Raw genomic sequence first — 25,981 nt, 5'->3', positions numbered from 1 at the left:
CGGAACCCCCCAAGGCTGTGTGCTCAGTCCAATACTGTTTACATTGCTAATGCATGACTGTGTAGCCAGATTCAGAGGAAACCAGACCATTAAATTTATGACTGTGAATATATGAATATATGACTGTGATAGGCCTCATGATTGGAACTGATGAAACAGCGTACAGGGAGAATGTCAAACAGCTAGCGGGCTGGTGCATGGACAATAATCTGGTGCTCAGTGTCGACAAAACTACAGCAGTGATTGTCGACTTCAGAAGGTCACGTGTCAGCACACTCTTTTTTTTGACTCCCCCGGACCATGAAGACCACCAGAATTGTCATAGAGGCCCAGGAAAGGCAGCACTTTCTAAAGAAACGGAAGCAATCATCACTGCCCCCAAACATTCTCAAAACCCTCTAGAGGCACTGTTGAGAGGGTGCTTATGTGCCGCATCACAACTCGCTACTCCAGCTGCAATAGCAGTGACACTAAAGACCTGCAGAGGGCAGTCAAATGGGCAGAGACGATCAATGGACTCTCCTTATTCTCCATTCAGGAGTTTTACCATAGTCAATACCTCCACAAGGGAGCCCTCACATTCACACCATAAACTCTTTGACCCTCAGCAGGAGGCTTCGCAGCATTACAGCCAGAACAACAAGTTTCCTCTACCCAGGCTGTTAGGCTGCTTCAAATCAGTTCACCTCGCTGTGACTGGTTGTGGCATAAACACGTTTATAGAGTCTTCTTTTTAATAGAGTTTTAAATAAATTTATACTGTGGTTAAATACATCTGGTCATATTGGTCAGTTTTATTCTATCTAATTGTGAATTATGTTTTTTTTTTTTTCCTTGGTGGATGTGTTACGTTTGTACTTTTGATCTTGGAGGAACACTCTCCATCTGCCTTACAGAGAAGAATGGTAAAATGGCAATAAATTGAATTGAACTGAACTGGAGAGCGCAAGTTTATTTTTCTGTAAAATGGTTTTATAGTTTTTGGTTTCCACCAGCCCTTGAGAGAAATACCTGTCTCTTCATCTTAGATATTCCACTGTGTTCGCCGACCAGTTGCTAACTTCATCTGTCTGCTGTTTGGGGAAGAACAGGTAGCAGATTTATCTGTGCTTTTTTGCTGAAAACAGATACTGCTACTGTGGTTGAAAAGGACTGATCAGTGCAGAGTATGCAGTCTGTACGTTCCGAAACAGTGAGCTAAAGGAGGCAAAACAGTCTCTGTAGAATAGGAGTTGGTGGGAACTGCTGAGACGGTTGATCATTTTCTGTGGTTTTCACTAGTTCCACCTTTCATGTTAAACAGTGATTTGATTTATTGTTATGGAAAAAATGTGATTAATGACCATATTTAATGGCTACTTTAAAACTGTTACAAATGAATTTCTGAGGTTACACAGGAGATTTGGATTGTCATTTTTATTGTCAAATATAAATATTTGTATTAGCACAGTATTCACATTAACCCACTATCTGTAAAGCTCTACACAATATCACTCGCCTGCATGTTAACAAGGCTCTACAATTGAAGGAGAAAACAAAATGAGAGAGCTTCACCCATAGGGGACTGCAACAGTAGTCTGTCACTGTGATTATTCACTGGCTCTGGTTCCAGATGTTGGCTTCCGAGCACATACTGAACCCTCCCCACACCTAGGGCGTGACTCATTCACAACCCCCCCCAGAATCCCTTCCAACATGTCTGATCAATGGCAGCACCACAGCCCTGTGGGAAATAAGGGTTATGAAGTCTGACAGCAGTGTGCCCACTGACCCCCGTCATCTTGTTTATTTCGCCAGGCGATGGGAAGCCAGACTGAGTGGAAAAGCGACCCATATATTGATTTTGGAGGAGGAAAATTTGTTGGCCCCTCAGGGGATAGCTTAATGAATCGAAAAAGTGCATCTGGCTTCCTGAAGGTAGGGGTGGAAAAACAAAAAACTACCACTGGTTGATGTGGAGGACGTCATATGAAAATAAAAATAACGCTGAAAGGACTGACTTTGGAAAGCACAATTAGTCCACACACCAGAAGGTTCAGTATATCTGCATTATTTTTGTAATGCAGATGAAGTAAAACAGTATTTTACTGCTAGTCCATGAATATTAACAGGCCCATTTAAGCCTTTTCAAAGTAAACAGTAACTGTCCGCAGTAAAAAAAAAAAAAAGGAGATGGGCTCTGTACACTAACCTAAAAATAAAATGCCATCTGTAATATTGTTTTCGCTTCTTTTTCCCCAGCTGGAGAAATGTGATCTTGGTGTTAGAAAAAGCATCCTGTAAATAAAAACTCACAGGTTTGAGCCCCAGAGCTGGCATGTGTCCCCCTCGTGTGTTGCATGTCGCTTTAAATAGGCAATCGCTTACTCACAATCACATGCTTAACAAATAAATACACTACAAGGTCAAAGAAGTGTGAACAGCTAAAGTAAATATAAGTGTTTTTCCACTATTGTGAAGTGGTGTGACCTACTGTAGTGTGACCACTGTAACAGCTTCTCTCCCCCTCCCCAGTTAATGGTACGTGTTGTCCTATTACAGCACCACTAAAAAACTACAGCTAGTTTCTGCAATTTCTGTACATTTAAAAAGATTTGATTTTGATTTGATTTGATTTATTCTTTCAAGCAGGTAGAAACAGTTGATATGACAACACACATCAAGATCAAACAAGATAATATAAAAGTCCACAATGCACAGTGGTCCACTGTGCATTGTGGACTTGTTAAACATTTGTTAAATGTTAAACGTAAAAAAAAAAAAAACAAGTCCACAGTTCCTAAAAATTTGGACTCTGATCTGGTTCTCAATACCCAACCCTACCTGGAACTAAAAGGTACTGTTATATGGTATCTTTTTTTTGTCCTTCTTTTCTTACCTCATATTCTTGTTTGAAGCCATATCCCTCAACTGTCTTCATCTGGTTGATGTGCTGGAGAAGGTCAGCCACTCTTACAGCAGGATGGAGCTGACCCGTGTGATATGGCGAGCTCTTCCTCCGACAGTGACGATGTGGTGAGCCTCCCAGTAAGCTGCTGGACTCATTGACGGAGCTACGCTGTTCATCTGGGGACATGAACGCATACAGTTCTAATGATCACCCCACTGATAATATTGCATGCTATGACACAGACTCTGTTCCTTGTTATTAATGTAAACTTGGCTGAAAGGTCTAGGGGGCAGCTGAAGGGAAAGTCGGCATTTCTTTGGAGATGTGAGGGCTGACTGGGGTGCAGAATATTCAAATAGACAACAGACTTGCAGGAGATTTATCTACTGAGATCACCCTATGGTGTGGCAGAACAGATTGGATACATGCTTGGAAGTAAACATGGCTCAAGGTCAGGTATAAGAGAGCTTCATCTCTCTAGACACTTTCTTAAAAGTACCCATATGTTCCTCACTATCTTACTTCGAGCATTGCAGCCGTGGGCATCCATGAAGGAGTGGGCCATCCTCTCATCCTGCTGGAGAGTGCTCTGCTCTGTCATGCTGCAGTCTAAAGAGCTCAGTTTCCGACTTTTCTCCTGCCTGTAGGACATGGCTGCCTTGTTTATGGCCACCTTCTTTCTACTATAGAAACGGAGGCACAGAAAGGTGGGACAAAAAGAGTGGGTGGGGTTGCAATGAATGATAACAGACAGAGGACAGCAGAAAAGAGGCAGAATAAGAGAAAGACAGGCAAAGAGATAAAGAAAAAGAAAAGGAAGGCGGGTGAGGAGATTGGAAATCGGATTGAGGGGAAAATAAAAAGGCTTCAAGATTGAACTTGGACCAGGGGGAAAGTGAGATTTGGTCATAGCAAGAGAGTGTTGGGGGTGGCAGTAAGGTTCTGGTGGAGGTGGTGGGGTAAAAGGAGAAGGAAGAAGAGGAGGAGGAAGGGAGGTCTATGTGTACTGGGTGGAGATAGCAATGCTTATTTCCACTCTGATAATACAGTATTGGGGCTACAAAGGACAAGCAAAGGGAAGACGGCATCAGGGGAGTCACGGTGGAACATGGAGAAAGGAGTAACTTACGGGTAGTAAGGGTAAGAATAGAAGTCCCTTCTGATTAGCATGAAGGAGGAGGCAAGAAGAAAGAGAGTGAAGAGAAAAAAGAGAGGTGACTGCGGTGTATCAAAGTGGGCATCAGAAAGATAAATGAAGATTCTCAGTGCATCGGAATGTTCATAGCAAACCATCATAAAGCAGAACAAAGCATGAAGAATAAAGAAAAGGCCTGCAGCACACCAAAAACCAGTTACATTTCCCGAGGTTTATATTGGGTTACATCTCTATTTATGTTACTATATTTTGGATGTCATTTCATAAAAGGGAACCAAGTATACACATTCCAGGTGTTGGGGTGTACAGTACTACTGTAAACATTGCAGAAAGCCTTTTGTCTGAAAATGTATCTCAAGAGATGTCATAAATTTGAAAAGTAAAAGATCTGGGGATCTGGAGACAAAGTAAATTTATAAGATTTACTGTATGTAGTCCAGTCCTCACCTCTGCTTGAGACTGGCAGTTCAAGGCTAGAGTACATGAACTGCTACAAGTACAACACACATAAATCTCCAACCTTGACAGTAAAGTTTCATTGTGGGTAATGTTGGTGCCAGGTCTTTGAAGGATGGAACAAAAAAGACGACATCTGGTGCTGTTGCATTGATTTCATTTCTTGTTTGAATGTAAAATTACAAGTGATTTCATCGCTTACAGTTTCTCTGACACTTCCGCTGCTTTCGCCTCTTAGTCAACTGTTGACACAGTGCATTAATCTTTGTCAAGATGGACGCAGACATTCTGTGTCCGGTATTAAGATACTGTATATTTATACTGTATATACTGTATACAGAAGGAACTCCAAAACTTAAAAATGTGTTCCTCTACTTGCAAAAAGCGTTTAAATAAATATCCCAAACTTTGAAGCTGGTACAAAGCTGAATTCTGGTGTGCAGAAAGCCTTTTCGTGTCGTTTCCCATTTTCTGCCCTGTGAGCATCCTACTGAATTTGCTGCTGTGCACAGGACTTCAGATTCCCCTTTTGATTACAGAACCAAAACACATTAATATATAGAGTCTAACTTTGTGCATGCATTGACAATATCTTGTGGCTAAACATAAACACATCTGCTCCTGTTGCCCCCATGTGACTATCTAGCTTCTATTTTGCCTGTTAGATTGGCCTGCTGAATCTTATCAGTCACTGGCTTCTTCCAGACATCCCCATTCTTTCTTTTTCTATTCTCTGTGATAACATCCCTTGGGGCGGAGGAGTTCCTCTCTCCAAAAAAAGTAAAAACATCCTTGCTAACCAATTACTAGCCCATCCACTGGCACCTCACAGCTGCTCGCCTCATGTAATTGAGTGGGCAATGGAATAACATGCCCCTTGATGAAATATTTCACACTCAGATGAGTGTTCCACCATCGCCCAGCGAGCGAAGGAAGAATACACTGCAGGTGCGATCGGTGACAGAGGTAATTTGCAGGTGGAGAGCAGCCAATGATTCCAGTGCGAGCAGGCTGCATTTGAATGTGCTCAGCCAACATGCAAACCTTGAAATTAAAAGATGAGATGAAACACAAAAGCTTGGCTGAGGCAGCAGTGAGAGCAGTCAGGATTAATGCTCTACCGTTCATCTAACTCTGGCAGTAATTCACTCTCATTGCCTAATGCTTTCCTCAAGAGACCCTGGCTGCCATGTGGAATAGAGATAAATTTACTTTTTTGGATGGGTTACACAGGAACAGTAAGACTGTATGATTGACTGTGAGAAGACTGGCCGGTTGGCACAAACATTTTCCCAGTCACTCACCCTTTCTTGATGATGATGACGATGGCCCCCAGAAGCAGAACGAGGACCACCAGACCGCCGGCACAGGCCCCGAGGATCAGACCCATGTCCTCTGCATGCTGGGACACCTCCAGAGCCCGCTTCGAGTCCTTACAGGCAGCTGGACATGTACGACAGAGTTGTCAAGAAGGATAGGAGAAAGAGGAAGACTCACCTCTGGCTTACACAAAGGCAGCAAGTCTCACTGCTTATTCAGTTGTAATAATAAAAAAACACACACACAAAAAAAACACAACAAGTAGTGGTTGAATGTCAGTACATCGGTGCCACCTTTGAGGACAATTACCATAAAGTAACAAAATGACTGCCAAGAAGACTGGCAAACTGTGTTAGTATTGATCCTGTAGGTCTGCTTTGTCAGGAAATCAGCTGCATGCTTTGATTGATTTATGGCACAAAACAGTGAGGAAGTGGAGGTTTTCATCTAACCGTGCAAGTGGCTTTGGTTTTAATTGTTCAGATAGCCCATAAATTAGAGGGAGCTAAGTTAACCTCAGTTTAGTGTGACCATTCTGGCGAATAGGTATTTGCTAAGCTGAAAACCTTATAATGTTACTGATCATATTGTATCACATGGCTGCAAACAGCTAGTAGTCCTACTGTATGTAAAATTTTACACTGTGTGCTTCGAGTTTCCCTGGGAAAAAAAGTGTGTTTTGATACAGTTTTCAATTTTATTTGCAATTTGACAGAATTCAACAAGAGACAAGTTAGATGAGAGACACAGTATTTTCCAGCTGGAAACTCTTATGAGTTAATATACTGGATACAATTCACAATGAGAAACCACTCATATTACAATGGAAACAGTGAAGTACAAGACTAAAGGTTTTGGGGACTCGACTCTGACTCCTACCTCAGAATTCAGGATTGTGACTAATGAAAATCTCTGGCACCTGTGTATGTTAATAAGAATAATATCTGAACAAAACTGAAATAATCACGACAAAAAAATGACAATAAAGTGATGGTACAGCAGCAAACTGCAATGCTGATTCATTCACATCGGCAAACTTATTTCTCTCTGTTGTACCTTTCATACCTGAAGCTAACAGCTGCCTTAATGATTACAGTATGTGTGTCTTGTATTGGCTAATGTCCCTCTCATGCTAGAGCATAAACACAGTAACTAAGAATATAATTCATTTTGTTATCATACCTCTTTATTAAAATATATTCTTCCCTTGCTGGGACTTTTTAGTAGAATCAGCAGAAGTAGATGCTACTAAAGGACAAAACTATAGAAGTAACAACTCAGTAGTTACTTTAGAGTCAACAGCACGGTCAGGTGAGACTTCACACACGTATGATTCATTATTCTGCAGCATCGTGGGCAGTGGTAGTCTACTACAATTGTAATTTTCACATATTCAAATTGCCATGAAGGCAAGAGAGTGTTGTTTGTTCCATTGTGGGAAGTTTTCATGGCTTTATATAGTGCATACATTTCACAGTTTTTGGACGGAGCCTACATGTTGTGTGTCTAACGCTTTGTCTCAGAAAGGGTTTGAACACATTCAGTGTACTGACATCAGCAACGGGAGTATCTACAAGGGGAGCTAATGTTTAGCCTGGAAGGAACAATGCTCTGGTTATATTACCAAACGTTCAGGCAGCTATTTCCCTCCTACCCTTATGTCACAGTCTTGGTTCCTTTCTTTCTGCATTGCCATCTCAGCTAGCCAAGAGAATGTAATCTTCTCTAAGAATCATCCGTACTCCCTGTTGTGTTTTTATCCAAAGGTGAAAAACTGCTATTAGGCATGAATGAATTATTATACTTCTGCTTTTCATTAATAAGCCATCTCACTGATGTGAAAACAAGAAAGACAGGGAGTAAAATTAAAGCAGAGTGATACAATGAAAAGGTCCCAGGACAGCATTTGTTTACAGCCCAAGTGGACAACATCTCTCTATTTTAACAACAACATGGGGGAGTTATTTCCTTTTGTCTGAGGAAAAAAGTCTTTACAGTGAGGCAGAATGCTCAGTTTGGCTTGATGAGCTGTGGATTGGTGGTGAATATAGCTTCTGGCAAACAATACAGCCTGACAGTCTTGCCGTAATCACACAAATCATGCTGGGTGAGTCATTCTGCTTTTAGAGCCATATTTAGAAATTGGCTATCACTGCAAATTTTACTGCACCAGAAATTCCAGCAGTGGTCATGCAGAGAAATGCAGGAATGAGAGAGCAAGAAGAAAGACAGTGGGGTACATATTTCATCAAAATCTGTCATTTTCTTGCTTCGGTCTGCAATTTATCTAGCCCTGGCCCTGACATTTCTTGTCTTGATCAATTTGGTTCAATCCACACAGCCTCATAGATGCTGTTACTGTATTTGAGATTATATTGTCCACCTTTAGATTTTAGGAGACAATTAGCTAGCATTACTCAAGGCAAACTGAATCAAATATGACAGAAAAAGCCTGATAACATTATCCAAAGCAAGAAGAGGTCTCCACACTTCATTCCAGAGGCTTAGGATAAGGTCTTCATGAGGCTGATTGACAGCAGAAATGTTGGCCTACTGTGCAAAAACTGTTTTCATGTAGGCTTATCGAGAAGAACTCTGCAATGTAGTTATACAGTATGTGGATATATAAAGTGAAACCAGAAAGCTCACAGTGACACCAGGAGCCTGATCAACCAACAGATGCCAGTACAAAGTTTGCAGCACAACAGGGGATTTGTGTAATTCAAGTAGCTGTCTGTGGTGATCACACTTCCCTAAATGCACTAAACCTGACCAGGACATGCTGCACTGGACTAATGACTAGACTAGGAGCTTGTTCCTCAACAATAAAAAAAAAAGAAGAGCGCATGAGACATGGTTTCGGGGCCCTATGCCATCGTTTATATCGCATGTAAGAAGAAACAACTTTGAGTTAATGTATCGTGGGGTCTTGTTCATGAGTGAGAGTAAACTGAACCATGAGACTAACAGGTTGATTGGTGCAGCATCAGCAGCAATGCTGTGCCAGAACGCAAAGATAGAGTTGAGCCTGAAGGCATAGCTTTCAGTTTAGCAGTCTATGTTCCACCGGACCCTGGACCTCCTCTGCCCTTCCAGTCGCCACCATTTCAGGTCGGAACACAGTCTCCTTGTCTCATCTGTACAAACTCCTGCCTTCTTTCTCCATAGCCACCACCGTCTCTCCGTTGACCAGCTCAGGAGTGACCCCAGTGTCCGTAGCCCAGCCTTCTCCCATCCATCTCACCACAAACTGGTTTCTCAGCTGCTGATCGACACCCGGTTACTCCCCTCATTCTACACTTGCCTGTATCATGTGAACTCTTTTTTTCACTACACTGTAAATAAATTTAGCACTGCTTGCACCGAAGTCAGCTACCTGGGTCTGCCTCTCTTTACTCGCTCTCCTCCGTGTCCGAACAGACATAACAATTTATGCATAAACAGACAGTCTAGGCCAGGGCTGCCCAATATGTCGATCGCAAAGGTAGTGTCAGTAGATCTTGTGTCAATGTAATGAGCTTAGTTAATGCTTTCAAATGAAAAATGCAACATTTTGCGGAACTTCCAAAACCTCGCATCAGAGCTGGAGATGCAATGGAAAGCATGTGCGCAACTTGACATTGCACGCTACACAAAGCAGATTGACAATTGTCGGTCATAGTTTGACAAACGCTTTCAAGACTTTGCCTCACTCGATCCAGTCTCTACATTTATGTGCTGCCCATTTAGGGAAGATATTGAGGTTGATTCACTCGCATCAAAAATTGCAACGCTGTTTCACCTGAACTGGTCTGGAGTGGAGGATGAGACATTGACACTATAGACTGACATTCAGCTGAAGTCCAGGGCTAATGGTCTGTTTTGGAACTTACAGAGGAAAAGTACCCAAACATGAGGAAATGTGCCATTGACTGTATTATTTGGCTCTACTTATTTATGTGTCAGCATTTTCTCACATGGAGATTATTAAGTCCAAATACTGCTCCACCATGACTGATGACCATTTGGATGATTCCATTCAGTGCAAGTCATCAGAGTAAACTAATGACCAAAAAAGTACTGAACTGTAGTGTGCCTTAAGGTTCATGCAGTTATGCAAGGTGCGCCAACGTATATTGTGTTTACATAAGGTATACTCCATATATAAATAAATATATGTTTAGTATTTTAACTGTAGGTCGATCATTTTGACTTGGTCATTTGAAAAGTACCTTGCAAGGTGAAAAAGTGTGGGCACCCCTGGTCTAGACATATAGGAATTCTTATGCAGCTCTCCTTTGGAGTTGGGTAAGGAGCCAAAAGCCAGAAAGAACACTTACTGTAGTCTTAGAATAAAAATGTTACATTATTAAAGTATTAAAACACAATACACACAAATATAGGGTAACAGTATTTCCCACAGTGAACTTCAAACATCGCACTTAGTAATTCACATGGTGGAATTGGATATGTCATTACGCTTGGTGAGGTAGTGAGGGGTTATTGCACATGTCTAGTAAGGAGTTATTGCACATATATTCTCACATTTTCGTATTTGCCATCAGTCTTACTGAGGCAGGGAAAAAGCTGTTGTAAAGTCTAGTTCTGTGTGTGATGATATTGTCCGCCCTGCCTGAGGTTGTAGGTGCAATTTTTGTGTATGAGCAGAGTGTGAGCTGGGTGACGTGGATCTCTGATTATGTTCTCTGCCCTTTTACGGCAGCGCTGTGTGTATATTGTGTCCATAGCAGGCAGGTCAGTCCCAGTGATCCTCTCTGCAGTGTTAGGTATTTTTAGTCAGATAGATATTGGTTGGATACTTGATGTATTAGAAATGTCTGTTTTGAAGTTACTTGGACTGCTTCGTCTCTCAGAGTCAGCGTGGTTAAAAGTACCGGGTACGACAGGAGTCTTTATGACCCTTTGAAAAGCCTTCCTCTCTGCCTGTGTGTTATTACCATACCAAACTGTGATGCCAATAGTGAGGATGCTCTGTACCAGTCCTCTAACAGCATGGGTGAGAGGGCGATGGTTCAACCCAGCTTTTCTGAAGCTGCCTGATGAAGTACAACTGCTGCGGGGTTTCTTCACTGTGGCAGCTGTGTTCAGTGACCAGCTCAGATCAGATGCCACCTGTAGGCCCAGGAACTTGTGGCTGTCAGCCCTCCCCACCTCAGTCCCTTTGATGGTCAGAGGCAGCAGAGGGGAGGGGTTCTTCCTGAAGTCTACGATTTCTTTTGTCTTGTTTATGTTGAGGATGTCATTCTCCTTTCCATAAACAAGAATGTCGTTCACCAAGCTTCTGTAACCCGACTCATCTCCCCCCTTGATGAGGCCCAGAATGGTGGTGTCATCAGCATATTTAATGATGGTGGTGTTGTCCTGGTTGGAGACACCATCGTAAGTATACAGAGTGAAGAGTCTGGGACTGAGACACAGCAGCCCTGTGGTGAGCCTGTGCTGATTGTGAGTACACCCGCCCTCCCATTCTAACTAGAGACTCACTGAGACTGGTTTCGCCTTGAGTTGTTTGGTGTAAGCAGGTTTGAGCCAGACTGCTAGGTGGTCAGATCTACCAAAATGAGGCTTTGGTTCAGCTGAGAAAGCATTTCCAATGTTACTGTAACATTGGTCCAGTGTTTTATTTCCTTTTGTAGCCTCCGTTCGACTCCCCCTGTCTGCCTTGTCTCCAGTAACATTGGTCCAGTGTTTTATTTCCTTTTGTAGCCTCCGTTCGACTCCCCCTGTCTGCCTTGTCTCCAGTTTGTTGTTATTGGAAGAGCTCTCTGCAGGACGTCAGCCTGGCATCATGTTGATATAGCATGTTAGCTCTGGATATGAGGCCAACATGCTTGGGTCAAAATCTCCAAAAAGACTGCACTCTCTCAGCAGTAACAAAGTCGCCCGGTCATAAATAAAGTTTGCGGTCTTAACTGTCCTGTTAACATGACACAAATAAGCAAAAAAAAAAAGTCAAAAGAGAAACAACCTGACTGAGTGAACCATGACATCCCACACCGAGGAGTGCCATCTAGTCTGAGGAACTGGAGAACGTTGCTGAGGAGAGGGATGACTGGAACGCCCTGCTGCTCCTGTGACCTGACCCCAGATAAGTGGTTTAGATCAGACGGATGGATATGTATAAGTAAGTTGAAATGGACCTCTCTACAAAAAAGTACAAAGAAACTACTTGAGAATTTACAGTATGATGCTATGGTATGACGTTTTCCAAATGCAGCAAAAGCTATAAGTGAATTTGATGCTTTTTTGTTGACTGTGATAATATGAATAAAGGCTTGTAGCAGCAGAATGAGGAATCTCTGAAGCCAATTTGATTCATAATGAACATGTTCTCATTGTTCTTTAATATCAGCCAATGTTGGCTATAAATCAACTGAGGATAAAGACAACAAGAAAAAATGTTTTTTTAAGTGCCCAGGTTGTGCACAGAAGAAAGTAACACTTGTCCACCCTGCGGTGGCTTGGCCAGCTGCCCAGGTGAACACAGCTGGCAGCATCTGTGTGTAGGAAATGAAAAGCAGCCAGGACCTGTGTGCCACCTCTGAGGAAACAGGAGTAACATTGGCATGTCCTCTGGGCCTGCATGCCACTGCTGCATATGTACAACTACAGTAAAAAAAGTAGTTCCTATAAATGTGCTTGCAACCCGCCTCCTCCCGTTTCATGACATCCTGGCAGACAATAGTAAGGCAGGATTCTTTGATGTCATCACACTTCAGATAAAAATAAAAGTGTTCAGGGAGCGAAATCAACGACTCTATTTTACTCACTGTCTGTCTCCCTCTCACCGACTGTTTGAACCTGTGTTTGTATCTCAAGCAAACACTCCTGGTCACTTCCTCTTGCACTGCATTCTGAATTTCAAAGTCTCCAGAGCCCAAAAGGGGTTTGCCAAAATGTCAGTGATACAAGACCAAAAGAGTGAGAACATGGATGCATATTTGCTTTCACCTTTCCGCTGGTGCCTCTGCTGAGGGACATTGGCACAGGGGGCTTCCTCTCTGCAGCATCCAAAACAACACTAAGTCCATGTCAAATCCACTAAGTGCCAGCCTGATCCAGCATGACTGTCAAAGTCTCTGACAGACACTGTGCTGCATAGCTGAAAAAACTATAACCTAAAAAAGTCCCAGTGATTATGATTACCTAGAGAATCTCTTTTACTTAATCCACATTACATTAGTGAAATAAAAGACAAGTGGTAGTTTCTGTCTCACCCCACTCTTATTGCTATTATGGTCACATATTTAGAATTCTAGTTTTATATAACCTGCTTCTTAGTTTCACACTCTCATTACAACAGTTAAGGAAAACATTTATGTTGCAGCTTAATTGCTGAGACATGGCAATACAACACTGTAAGACATACATACTGTATCTTAACAAAGGAGCCCATGGGGCCACCACATGAGCAGGCAGATATTGCCCAGGTTCCCAGTATAACCAAAAACAACAGGATACATTGCTATAAAGTCATCTCAGAAGTGGTTGAGACTTGTTGGCAAGATTTCTGTTTGCTCATGTATTTACTCAACTACAGAGCTGACCTCACATCTCAACAATGAAGCTGATGAGTGAAATATCAGTGTGTAAAGTTATGATACTTGAGTGATCCTGAAAGTATCATTTAATAGTACGAGTTCTGTTTGAAACAGCATGTGTAACTGACCACTGGAGAGCGCACCTTGAGCAACCAAAAACAAAAGCCGAGCAACTCGTATCATTTTAATTGATTTGTTAAGAGAACCGGACACAGTTTCGCCACAGTCTTGCTGCCAGTTTTTCCCAACTGACCACTTGCAGTGCTACCACAACAACAAAGCTGGACACCAGAAATAATATATACTCAGCAAGCAATTTTCAACCAAGGGACTGGCTGCCATCTTGGAATCCTGTATCCAAGTCCTTATAATATATCAGCGATCAGTTTACAGTTTACAATTAAGTTGACTCAAGAAAGCAGTCAACAGTGTCTTCCAGCACAATGATAATGAGCTCAGCTGAACATCAATTGAATATTTTCACCATTAAAATGACACACATCATATGTCCAGTGTGTGTAAGTCTCATTCGCTGTGAATGCAACAGGAATGCAAATATTCATGCATAGTTTTGGCTAGAAAATACCTTTAGTGATATACAAAGTCCCAATGTTACCTTTGTGCTAGTGCAGTTGCAATTCCACTACCGTTTGAAATCCCCTATTCACTGTAGCATTTCTGTTTAGTATTTCTAAAAAAAAAGTGAAACTGGAGTTTCCTATCATATTTTTGAAGTTAAATGAGTGGTAAAGTTTAAATCTTCATGAACTTAACCAAAGTTCAACAAGGATTATTTGCTGATATATAAATAACCTACAGCTCATTCTCACTTGGTTACTTCAGTATTAAGATCCACCAACTATCCCTCTTAAATTAATTTTTCCCTAAATGTTCTCATAATTTGCATTATGTCAAATGTCAGTGTAATTCTGAATGTGGTTTTCTCACTGAAACAGAACATCTGGTCTCTCTTTGTCTCTCTGTAATTTTTACTTCCTATTATTTGCAGCTGCCATAAAACTGCAGCTCCAGCTGCACTAAAAGAACAGCACCATCTTCTTGTTTTATGCTGTGGACCACCTGTCTGTGTGCTGTAAAACAATACAGCAATCCAACAAGGTAGCTCACAGTGTAAAAGCAGAAAGACAGGGCAGAAAATACAGTTGAAGTCAGAAGCTTCCATCCACCTTAGCCAAATACATTTAAAGTCAGTTTTTCACAACTCCTGACATTTAACCACGACTATGGAGGTCTGCTTGGGATCATTGTCCATTTGGACAAGACCCATTTGGGACCAAGCTTTAACTTCCTGGCTGATGTCTTCAGATGCTGCTTCAGTATATCCATATAATTTTCCTTCGTGATGATTCCATCTATTTTGTGAAGTACCCCAGTCCCTCCTGCAGCAAAGCACCTCCACAACATGATGCTGCCACCTCCATGCTTCATGGTTGGGATGGTGTTCTTCAGCTTGCCAGCCTCCCCCTTTATCCTCCAGACATAACGATGGTCATTGTGGCCAAAGAGTGAAACCTTCCTGGTTCATCAGACCAGATCTTTGTCCCCATATGCAGCTGCAAACTGTAGTCTGTCTTTTTTATGGCGGTCTTGGAGACAGAAGACGTCTCCTTTCTGAGCGGTATGATGGCTGCGTTGTCCCATGGTGTTTATACTGTATATGTGTAGTATTGTTTGTACAGATGAACATGGAACCTTCAGGTGTTTGGAAACTGCTCCCAAGGATGAACCAGACTTGTCCACATTTTTTTTCTTAAGTCTTTTGAGTTTCCCATGATGTCAAACTGAGGTACTGAGTTTGAAGGTAGTCAAGTAGCCTATCAGAAGCTTCTGATATGACATCATTTTCTGGACTTTTCCAGGCTGTGTAAAGGCCCAGTCAACTGAGTGTATGTAAACTTCTGACCCACTGGAATTGTGATATAGTGAATTATAAGTGAAATAATTGATCTATAAACAACAGTGGGAAAAATTACTCATGCATAAAGTACATGTTGTAACTGACTTGCCAAAATGAGAGTTTGCTAACATGACATTTGTGGAGCAGATAAAAAAAAGCAGTTTAATGACTTCAGCCTAAGTGTAATTAAACTTCAGACTTCAACATGTCAAAGCCATCAATGAAGTATACTGATTTAATCATAACTTACATGTAGCAATTACCTTAATAATTGAAAAATAAAAGAAGGTGTTACCTTTGCGAGCAATCCGGATGCAGTTTATTCTCGTCTCCTATGAGTGAAAGAAAAGGCTCAGTTAATTTGTTTGGCTTGGTACCATGAAGTCACAAAGATTAGCATGGTAAAAAAAACCCACAATGCAACTTAATGATGAGCCAGGCTGTTGAAATCCATAAGTCTAAAACTTTCAACACCAGTGGCTGTATGTCACCCTGACCTTTGCTATGTGGGGAAATAACTGAAATTTCCAGGTGAATGACACCAAGTGAAGCCCCGCACCTGGGCCCACTGATCGACTCTGACACCCCCCAGCCACCTGTGTCCTGGAGAAAGAGGGGCATTTTACCAAATTAAGATTTAAGTAAATTAAATCATAAACCTTTAGAGGTAATTATGCTAATCTGCATCCCGAGACTGGAGTGAAACTCCTTTCACCTAAAGTGGTTGTCAAATTACCTTCTTTAATTGGAATCTGCTTCAAGTGGATTCTCTTGTCTTCTCTCTTTTACATTGATATCTAAGTCTTATTTACTCCTGCCCAGGGGTTATTAAAAGCAACGGCAGGTAGTACATCATGTGTCATCCTGTCCTCTGTCAAGGAGGACTTTTGGCCTTTTAGAACAGCAACACCAATGCCCATAAAAATAGATTGTTATAGCTTCAAAAGCATTTTATCAAAGCTTTAGCTCTTAGATCTAAAAATGAATGGTTTCTAAACCCTTACAGTCTACTCAGGTTCAGCTATCCATTGTGGTAAGTAAAATAACAAAAACTCATTCATTCAGTTGAGATATGTAATCACATTTTGTTTTTTAATATGCAGAAGCACAAATTAATAAATAAGATAAACAACTATGAAAAGTTGATCAAATGTTTCAACTACAATGAAATAATCAGTCTTGGATTTGTGCACACCTTATTTTCTCAAGCTGCTTGAGCTTAGGTGTTGATTAGCTACAAATATCAAAATGTTACTGGTGCCATTTTCTTTTAAAATAGTGAAGGTGGTGATCAGCAGTGGATAAAAAAGAACCCGATTTTTTTGTACTTTACTCTTTGCTAATAAAAAGAAAAATAGTTGATATTAGATTTTACAGATATGAGCATTTTGACAACATGCAGATCAAAACCAGATCAGAGCCCAACCAACCTACTTAAGCCACAAGCCAATTTATCCACTTCCCAGATGCCGAATAACGATAAAAACAACAGACGTCTACCAGGAAAAATATCAGCATGTTGTTATTTTCACCTTTAGTTGCAGTAATCTAGATATTTCCACAGAGTCAAGTGACTCCTACAGACATGACAGAGAGAAAAAAGGCTTGGAATAAAGTGTTTTTGTTTCCTGTTTGTGTGTTTTACAAGAAACAAGCAGCAACAATCATGCATCTTTCAAGCCCCACTGAAGGCATATCTGCCAAAGCAATTAATGTTTCAATTCAATGGCAGCTCATGGTCCACAGTAAGCCCCGTACATCTAATTCATCCAGGGTAATTGTCAAAATAATGAGTTTTTTCTTCATTCCTGAGGAGCCAATTTCTCCTAAACACAACTATCGTTTAGAAAATAGATGAATATGTTTGCAGGACAAAAAAGAAAACCATCAACATGAATGATAATATTCAGTTTGTTGTGCTGACTGCGGCGCCAACAGAGCTTTTAATTTGGTTATAGAAGAGAATCTTCACAATGGGCTCTCCATGATTGGAAAAGCTGGCTGCTGATTTCAGATCAGCTCTGCAGGCCCATCCTGGACCACACAGAAGAAATTAGCTGCAGCCTTTGGGGAGTACAGACGAGAACCTGCAGACACATAAGCCCCACATGTGCCCTTACACTATGTGGCTGATTTAAATTGCATTTACTTCCACTGCTTCTGTGCATGCCAGCGAGGATATTACTTAATAATGCTTCAGTGACTTTTCCAATTGAGTGTCTTTTCAGATCTTTTTAAGTCTGAGAGGCAGTGGTTGATTTTCCCTGAAGAAAAAAGATTTTAAAACATTTTTAAAGAGCTTAAATATGATAGAAACAGATAAGTTGATGATTAAAAAAAACTGCAGTAATGCACATTATATTCTAGAAGTAATTATCAGTGAAAAGCTGCTAAGCTTCAATAGGGCACTTTGCTGGTATGATGTTTTTATGGAGAAGAAAGCTCATCGCTTGCCTTTTTTAGTTTCACTGAGAAATGATACAACATTAACAAGTTCAAAATTTACCGGTGGGAAACGGTCAACCCCAAGACATACTAAAAATACATTACATCACCACATTTGGTACTAAATAAATCTAAATTGACTGTCAAGGCTGCTAAAACACAAAAGCAGCATATCTGAGCTCCAGAGACAAAAGCCTTCTGAGACTTCTTAACAGTTCTTACCCCTCTGAAGTTGCTGGTGGCCTGAAAGTAGATGAGGTAGTTCTTGGTGGGGTCTAAAGGGCTGTTCCAGTAGCCGTTGTAGGTGTGGTTGTCACCCACAGTGAAGGGGGTGGCCTCGGGCAGACTGGAGGGAGCCAGCTCGGCCGTGTAGTAATGTGGGGCGCCTTTGGCCTGAGCCTCACTGTGTGAGTTTGGAGTGGGGAAACAGTCAACTGTGCCCAGCTCCCTCCTCCTCACCTGACGAGAACCATCCTCTTCAACCACCACCACCTGGTAAGCACTGGTGACGGACAGTGAGTACTATTTAAGCTAATCAAACTACATTACACTACACACTTTATATGTATATATACAGAATATATAATCTACAGTAAATATATTGTATGCCATTTCATAGTTTTTTTCAAATGTAAAAAGAAGACTACGTTTCATTAGCTGCTGTATAGTTTGCATTTAAAGAATTTCACAACATACGCATTACTGTATCTTCAACGAAAAAAATGGATTCTACCCTTTTCAGTATTTCTGAAAAGCCACTGCTCCTTTTTGACTGAAATTTGAGTGTAATGCTTGTTACAATGACGCAGTTGTCACCCAGTAAAGATATGATTTGTTGCCATGTGGTGTCATTCCAATTCTATCGGAGTTCAAACTAAACAGATGGATAATAGTCAACTTTTTTGGGGGGGGGTGGTATTGTATACTATTTTTGGGGCAGTTATAAATATCACAGAGTCAAAGCGCCCTGAATGAACACCGGTGTAGCAGTCAAGTGGGCGTAGGTCATACCTGACAGGAGCCCCTCTCCCCAGCGCAGGGCGCAGCAGCACGGTGATGGTGCTCTCCGACTCACTCAGTGGAGAGGGGATGTCCTCATAGTCAAACACCGGAGCTGGGAAAACAATTGAAGTAGGTAATCCACAAACAACAGCTAAGACAGTCAAAAATGTTGAAATAGTGTGTAATAAAACTAGAATCATTTTAAGTATTCAAGTTTTGCAGTTTGGGGGAAAGATCAAAAATGTTTTGTTCAGATGTGAGAATATGAAAACTAATGTAGCTGCACTCCTGCTTGAACATTTAATGATTTTCCCACTTATACAGAAGATGAAAAGATACAGTGTACTGTCTTAATTCAATACCCGTGTGTGTTCCCAGTATACTGTGGTGTGTGGAGGCCTCCCACACAGCGCCATTGACTGATGTTGACTAGAAACAGCAGCCAACCACAGAGAAAACAAGAGGCCCTTATAATATAATTAGGACAGATTGCAAAGCTGCACAACCTCAGCGAAGCTCTGGGGACAATGAGGTCGAGTGTTCCCATCTCTGTTTACTACAGGGAGTGAATTAGCTGGAGTATGCAGTGAAACAAATGGCTATCCTGGTACAACAGATGAGCTGATACCAAAAGACTCCGGCATGGTAGTGGAAATGTTTCTGCTTCAGAGGAAGAGCATTAATGCTTAATGTAAAAATCTTTCTGTGTACCCTGTTATTCCAAGAACACACACATGCTTGCGCACAGCAGCTGAGATCTACAGTATACACAGTTGTGTCAAGGAGGGTTTCAGATAGTGCATGTTGGGTGGCTGAATCCAACATGAATTATGGAAAAACTAAGTGCAACATTATACTTTTATACTTGCTACCAGCACAGCCTGAAGAGGGCATAGGATACTGCAGCTTACACTCTATCTAGATAATAAGAAGGTATGGTGAACCGGCTGCATTATTTACATGTGGAGTCAGAACAAACAAACAACTCCAGAGATTCATTCTTAATCTAAGATTAGTAGATCCTCTGCAACACAAAGGCATTTTAATCATATTATTGATTTTTTATAACATATTAACCTGTAGGGTTAATATCTCTCCTAGCCCTGTGATAGACTGGTGACCTGTCCAGGGTGAACCCTGCCTCTTGCCCAATGTCAGCTGGGATTGGACCCCCCCAACCCTATTCAGGAATAAGTGGTATGGATAGTGTATGGATATTAACCTGTACTTTAAAAAAAAACGTAAATCAGATTCTATGTTTTGGATTAGCAATATATACTTCAGGGTCATCTAGTTCCTGCATAGCCCAGTACAGTGCCTTATATTACACCTGTGCAGCTCTAAGCAAGCTCAAGTGTCTTGCCTACAGTAAATACACTACACAATAGCTTCTGAGGGTGGAAAGTTCATATAGCTACTTGAACTCCTTGACAGATTAATATAAACATAGGTTGTTTAAGGCTTGTGAACAGCACCAAAGAAAAAGGCTTGAAACAGCAGCTACTTCAATTTATACCAACGTGTCTCTAAAAATAAAGAAAGTGATGCCTGTGTACCTGTTTTTCACTGTATCTATATGGAGTCCTGAACAAAATCTTTATCCTTCACACACTCCCTATAGGAAAACATTACAATAGCATATGATGTTTAATCAGAATAAACACAACTGGAGAAACAGTACAGATCTCCTTTTGTAGAAGAGAGTTTGCACATTACCCACGGATGTTTTTCTAGACCTATCTCAAGATACATACTGGTAACCTTTTCATTCACACTGTATCTCTCATTTCTCAGCTGCTGTTTTCTTTGAATGGTAAACACAGACTCATTGTGTGCCACTGCTGGCTGAACAACGTTATTTTTATGCAAACCATTCAAGCTGAACCTTTGTACTGTACAGTAGGTCCCTGTAACTCAGGCCTGAATCAAACAAATGCAGGTGGAAAAGCAGTCTGGTTAAAAGAAAACGAGGACGGTTTGTATAATCTAAAAGACTATGCTTATGTTAATCAACGACACTTCAAAAGGAGGGAATTACAGTTACTTAAAGACAGATTCACAAGACACAAATACTGCTAACAACACACTGTCAGTCTTCTTTGCTATAGGCTGTAAATGCTTTGAGTAAGAACACACTTTCTGTTGGGGAAGAAAGTGTTATCACAATGACTGACTCTGCATCACTGGCCTAAATTGTCAGCATATGAGAACAATGTGCAATTACTGAACAATTCAAGACCATATTTTGACCTTATTCTACCCCAACACAACTATACACTCACACACAGATATTACAATTTCCCCAACCACAGCAGTTTCTGCAGTCAGAGCAAGTTCTCACCAGAGATGTTGGTGGTGATCTCAGTAAGTGCCGTCTGGCCAAACCCCTTGGCGGTCCGGGCACGGACTGACACCAGGTAGGTGGTTCCGGGATGCAGGCCAGAGAACATGTGGTAGGTCTCATTCCTCAGTTTGGACACTGTACGTCGAGGACCCGGCACATTAATGCTGGGGTCTGATGATTCAATACTCTGGTAGCTGATCTGGAACAGAGAGGAACAAGGTGCAGCTGGATTAAACACAAAACTAAGACCCTATAGCTGACAGCTCTCTGTATTTAGGCTAAATAACATGCTAACATAAATCTGAACATGTTGATAATAATGAAGCTAACATGTTTAGCATGTACAATGTTGACTTTTTTGATCAGCTTAACATGCTAAAATTTACTTAATAACAAAAGAAGTACATTTGAGGGTGATGGAAATGTCATTAGTGCCGCAGGTATTTAGTTATAATGTCTGTGCACATATATAAAGTTTAACACTGGGACTTGACACAACACACACACAGAAACAGATTTCTAATATCTCTTGCAGTTTCAATAGAATACAAAGTGAATATCTGAGGTGAAACTACTGCTTACTAAGTCAATGGAAAAATACAATTAGATGCAAATCTGTTCTCAACAGCACAAACTGATGTAAAAACATGTCCGCATGAGTTCAAAATGTTTCATCTTATCCCTGAGCTTTGTGGACCTGCTTCAAAAACAAGCAGATATGAGATTGAAAAGCAAATAGACTGGAGGGAAATAACTAAAGTTTCTGGGGAATACTGAATTCAGTCAGTGGCTGGCACAGCACTCACACACACATACAGATACATTCCCATAACATTATGATCTGTTCACACACACAGATTCAAAAGGCTGGGCCAGCAACACCTGCCATTTATTGTGAAGGCAACCTAGCTTTGCCACCCTGCAGCCCCTGCAGAGCTTGAAAGATACAAAAAGGTCCCAGCTAAGCTACAGAGGAAAGCTGAGGAACGATCAACTTTACGCAAATATCCTCTGATGCAATGCGAGCAACAGCCAGGTTAGAGTCAACCACAGCCATCTTGATTCCAGAGGAAACTGAAGCATGGAGTTTTTTGCTACTACGCTCTGAGGAATTTTAAACAAAATGGATGGAGAACTTATCATGGTGGTCTCTGGTTTCCCAGGTCCCAGTTACAGGCAGGGGAACTTGATCTTTATGTGGACAAAGGTTACAGCACCACTTAATTTCTATCTAGTTCTTCACTTTTTACTAGTTTCTCTCCCCATCAGGTGACCATGCTGTAAACCAGAGTGGGTCTTCATATCTAGAGTACAGAAAAAAACTCCAAAGCCCATGCTACAAAGATCTACGGTTGATATGGGGCCATCAATAATTAATTAGAATCATTTAACACCACCACCCCCCATCTCATAGGTAAATAAGTAATTAGAATTTTGTCCCCCATGCAATTTCAGCCTGAAGCCTGTGTCTTAGCTTTATTACCATATGAACATGTACATTAAAGCCCCTGAGCTGTAAGAACCAGGCCCACCGCACTCTGGAGGCTCAACATCACGTGTGCTACCACAACTGGGAAAAAACAAGCTGGGGGAATTCAAAGAGGGGGAGTAGTACAGTCTTTAAATCATACAGAAGAGACTTTTCCTTAATTCGAGTAATTATTCTGCAGAGGAATGAATAAAATAAATATTGGCTGGGGAAAAATAACTCCCCACACCTGGAAAGGATTACTGATTGATGCGAAGGCAGCTGTATCATTGTGGACTGTGGATTTGTTGCATGACTAATAAGGTATCCTACCTCATACTGTGTAATGAGACCATTGGGCTCTATAGGCTCCTCCCACTTGAGGAAAATCATGTCATCGAGCGGGGTGAAAGTCAGGGTCTCTGGAGCGATGCCGCCGGGAACTATAACAGGAGAGAAAAACAACCTTCTCTGAAACCAACCCTCCTCTTGGGTCTACAGTTAATGCACTCTTGCGCAGGCATGCCAGGGGCTAAAGACACCTTTGACAGAGTGAAAAGGCACAGGGCCAGGAAGGAACGGAGGGGGAGGAAAAAGAGTGACCAGAGAGATAGAGCAGGGGGAAGGTGATGAAAGGAAACTGTGGACTGGCTGCTCCCAGCCCTCAGGGTGAATTAAGATTCTGGATTCTACAGTCTGATAACAGATCACCGTGTCTTGGAGGATGACAGTCAGTTTTTCTTCTTTAGCACCTCACTGACAGAGAAGCAACCTGTGAACTACCTAAGCAGCTCTCTGCAATTTTGGCTTAATGAGATACATCCTCTTAAAGGAGTACAACTAGTTTTTGAGTTTACTAAATTCTGAGAATAAATACTCACCCATGTTCCCAGTGAACTGCTGTCTGTAGTGCTCCGTAGTAACACTTGGCGATAATAGCCTTCTAGCATTAGCATGTGACAAAATGAAAGTTCAAATAGGTTTATGTGCGAAAGAGTAATCTTAAATTATTTGTAACAGGAATTTTAATCAAATAGATTTTGAAGTATCAGGAACTGCACTATTATCCTTGGTAAGTGATTGAAGTTGGAATGTGGTGGAAGGTACAGAAGCTAATGCAGTCTTGAGCTGCTAGCCTCTAGCTGAGATGGGGTGTGGGCTACAGAGATCTGTAAGCTCACTATTTTCTAACTCCACACCCCCAGATCTTTTCATTTTTGTATTTCTAGTCTTCAGACCCAGCTGGCATGACTATTTCTCCGATTTCACAAAGCTCCTCTGGAGACACAAACCACCTTTTACAACCTTTTTCTCATATGCAGCAGTATACCCTAAGACCTGTAAACACACTTTGATTGGTAAAGCGGGTTGATTTCACCTGTAAACTGTCACAGAGCCCCAAGGCATAAATTTGTTACGTGGCCCCCATTACACAATAAAATAAACAGGTTATAATCACTATATTACATTTTACGGGGATGAAGGTTTCATGTGTCATTCTACAAACAATCATAGGAAAAAAAACAATTTGCTGTTTAAAACTAAATTCTTTTGTGACATGGGCAGTGTGTGGAGGGTGCTGGTCGGCTGGGCTGTCTCAAAAGCCCTGGCCATTTCTTTGCTCCCTCCGCCCCTGCTGTTTGCCTTTGTTGTCTCTTCCTGATCAATCTGGCTGAGGTATAGATTTCTTTTTAACCAGTATGATTATCTGATTGCTTGTGTTTCATGGCAAGTTGGACTTTTCACACAAAATGCAATATTTTGGATCAGTATTTTAATAAATTTCTTTTTTGTCTTAATTCTATTTTGTGTTGTGTTATAGGATTCTAATACTACCGTTGCTTTCATTTTCCCTAATCCTTCTAGAGACTGTGGTCAAGTTAGCTTCAGCTACTGTGCATACAGAAGAAATAATGAATGTAGTGCTTGAGCATCACCGTATGTTTTAATGCCAATGAATCCCTGACAGCTGAATCGGCTTCCTCCAAGCAGTAGAGACAGAGTGTAAGTAAAGCACTACACCTGTGTTTGATTGCTGAGCCCAACAGGAAACGGGCAGGAAGAACTGTCAATGGCTACAGCTCAATTACTGTACTGTAGCTGTGAGGGTGATGGCAGCTCTCCTTGTGACAGAAAGATTGGGGACTGTCAAGCTGTCAGACTGGCAATTCAGTGGCTCAAAAGCAAAACTCTCCATCGGTGCTGACATTCAAAATATCAAGAAAAGTGTGTGGGGGGAGAACTATCACGGTTTGTTTTTTTCCATCACGTGTTTTAACTTGTCACTTTCTAACCAGTCAACCCTAAAGACTAAAATCATAACAGCAGTCTACAGTCTGAACGCATTTATCCAAATGCATTTCCTCCTACAAGACAGCAATGTGTAGGTGTAGATAATTAATCATGCTGGCTGTTATTTTTCCATATCTCACCATATGCTTGTTATTTTCAAATATTACTGTAAAGCTGAACGTGCATGTTTTTTAAGAGATTCATTTCGATAGTGCAATTTAAAAAAATTCTGCCAATCTCATATCATAGTCATCATTCCTTCTCACTCTCTTCACTGGGTCAACAGTATTCCAGAGTGGCATTCAATTACACTGAAAACTCTTGCTTATTCTTCGTAACAATGGGTGGTTGACCCTCTGTATTTCCACTGTGGAAATTTGCATTAGAATGTGTTTAATCTGCTGATGTAAGCACGAACACATTAATACAAAGATAAGCAAAATATTTGACCATGTTGCTACCAGTCACAGCCTGTACTGAACTTCCATTTAGTTACGCTGATCCAGCTTATTTTGTGAGGCAATATGTGTGTTTTTTTGCTGGTACTGGATGACTAAAGGCATGGATTTGTGTAAGTAGTGCACAATAATTATCTGAGCATGAATAAGCCTGCACAAACAGAAATTCAAGACGTTGTGAAGCCTGAGCTCAGTTACTGTGACAAAAAGCTTCAATGCATACATCAAGTCATCCCTGCTCTGTGTAATGATGCAGCACAGAGGGGGAAAACATGCCCTGCAATGTAATACATCTGAAAACTGCACTGAAAAATCCTGGCATCAGTAAAATGTAGCCCCCCGACTCACTGTCTTCCTCAGTTTGGAAGGTGACCTCTCTGCTCTCCTTCTTGCCTTCGGGGTTGGCCAGGGCCAGCCGGATGTGCACTGAGCGGAAGGGCGGCAAGTCCCTCAGGGTGAAGTGAGAAGTGTTACGATCCACGGACAGGCACTCACGAACAGTGGCGTTGTTTCCACCACTGCCCCCTGTCGGCATGGAGTAGCGGTAGCACAGAGACAAGGTGTAGGTGTGACAGCGAGTGAGGTTGTAGCCCAGGGGCTCCCACTGAAGAACCAACTGCCGCGGCTGGATCTCAGTGGCTGTCAGACCCCGCAAGGCACGCATGGGCTCTAGGAGGGACAGAAAGCAGGA

The 25,981-nt window shown here is 41.5% G+C and overlaps 1 protein-coding gene across 1 annotated transcript in view; it reads right to left on the bottom strand.

Annotated features, from left to right (window-relative positions):
- The window catches only part of ptprua (protein tyrosine phosphatase receptor type Ua), a 211,090-nt gene that overhangs the window by 38,762 nt on the left and 146,347 nt on the right, over nt 1-25,981 (bottom strand). The window contains 10 exon segments of the mRNA XM_020606414.1: nt 2,879-3,066; nt 3,413-3,573; nt 4,020-4,049; nt 5,807-5,945; nt 15,577-15,613; nt 17,949-18,228; nt 18,738-18,840; nt 21,070-21,271; nt 22,874-22,983; nt 25,639-25,959. Of these exon segments, the coding sequence (XP_020462070.1) occupies nt 2,879-3,066; nt 3,413-3,573; nt 4,020-4,049; nt 5,807-5,945; nt 15,577-15,613; nt 17,949-18,228; nt 18,738-18,840; nt 21,070-21,271; nt 22,874-22,983; nt 25,639-25,959 (1,571 nt within the window).

Source organism: Monopterus albus, unplaced genomic scaffold (genome assembly GCF_001952655.1).
Source record: "Monopterus albus unplaced genomic scaffold, M_albus_1.0 scaffold77.1, whole genome shotgun sequence".
In the NCBI taxonomy this organism is placed as follows: domain Eukaryota; kingdom Metazoa; phylum Chordata; class Actinopteri; order Synbranchiformes; family Synbranchidae; genus Monopterus; species Monopterus albus.
Note: the sequence above shows the minus strand (reverse complement) of the source record. Positions and strands in the feature narration are given on the sequence as shown.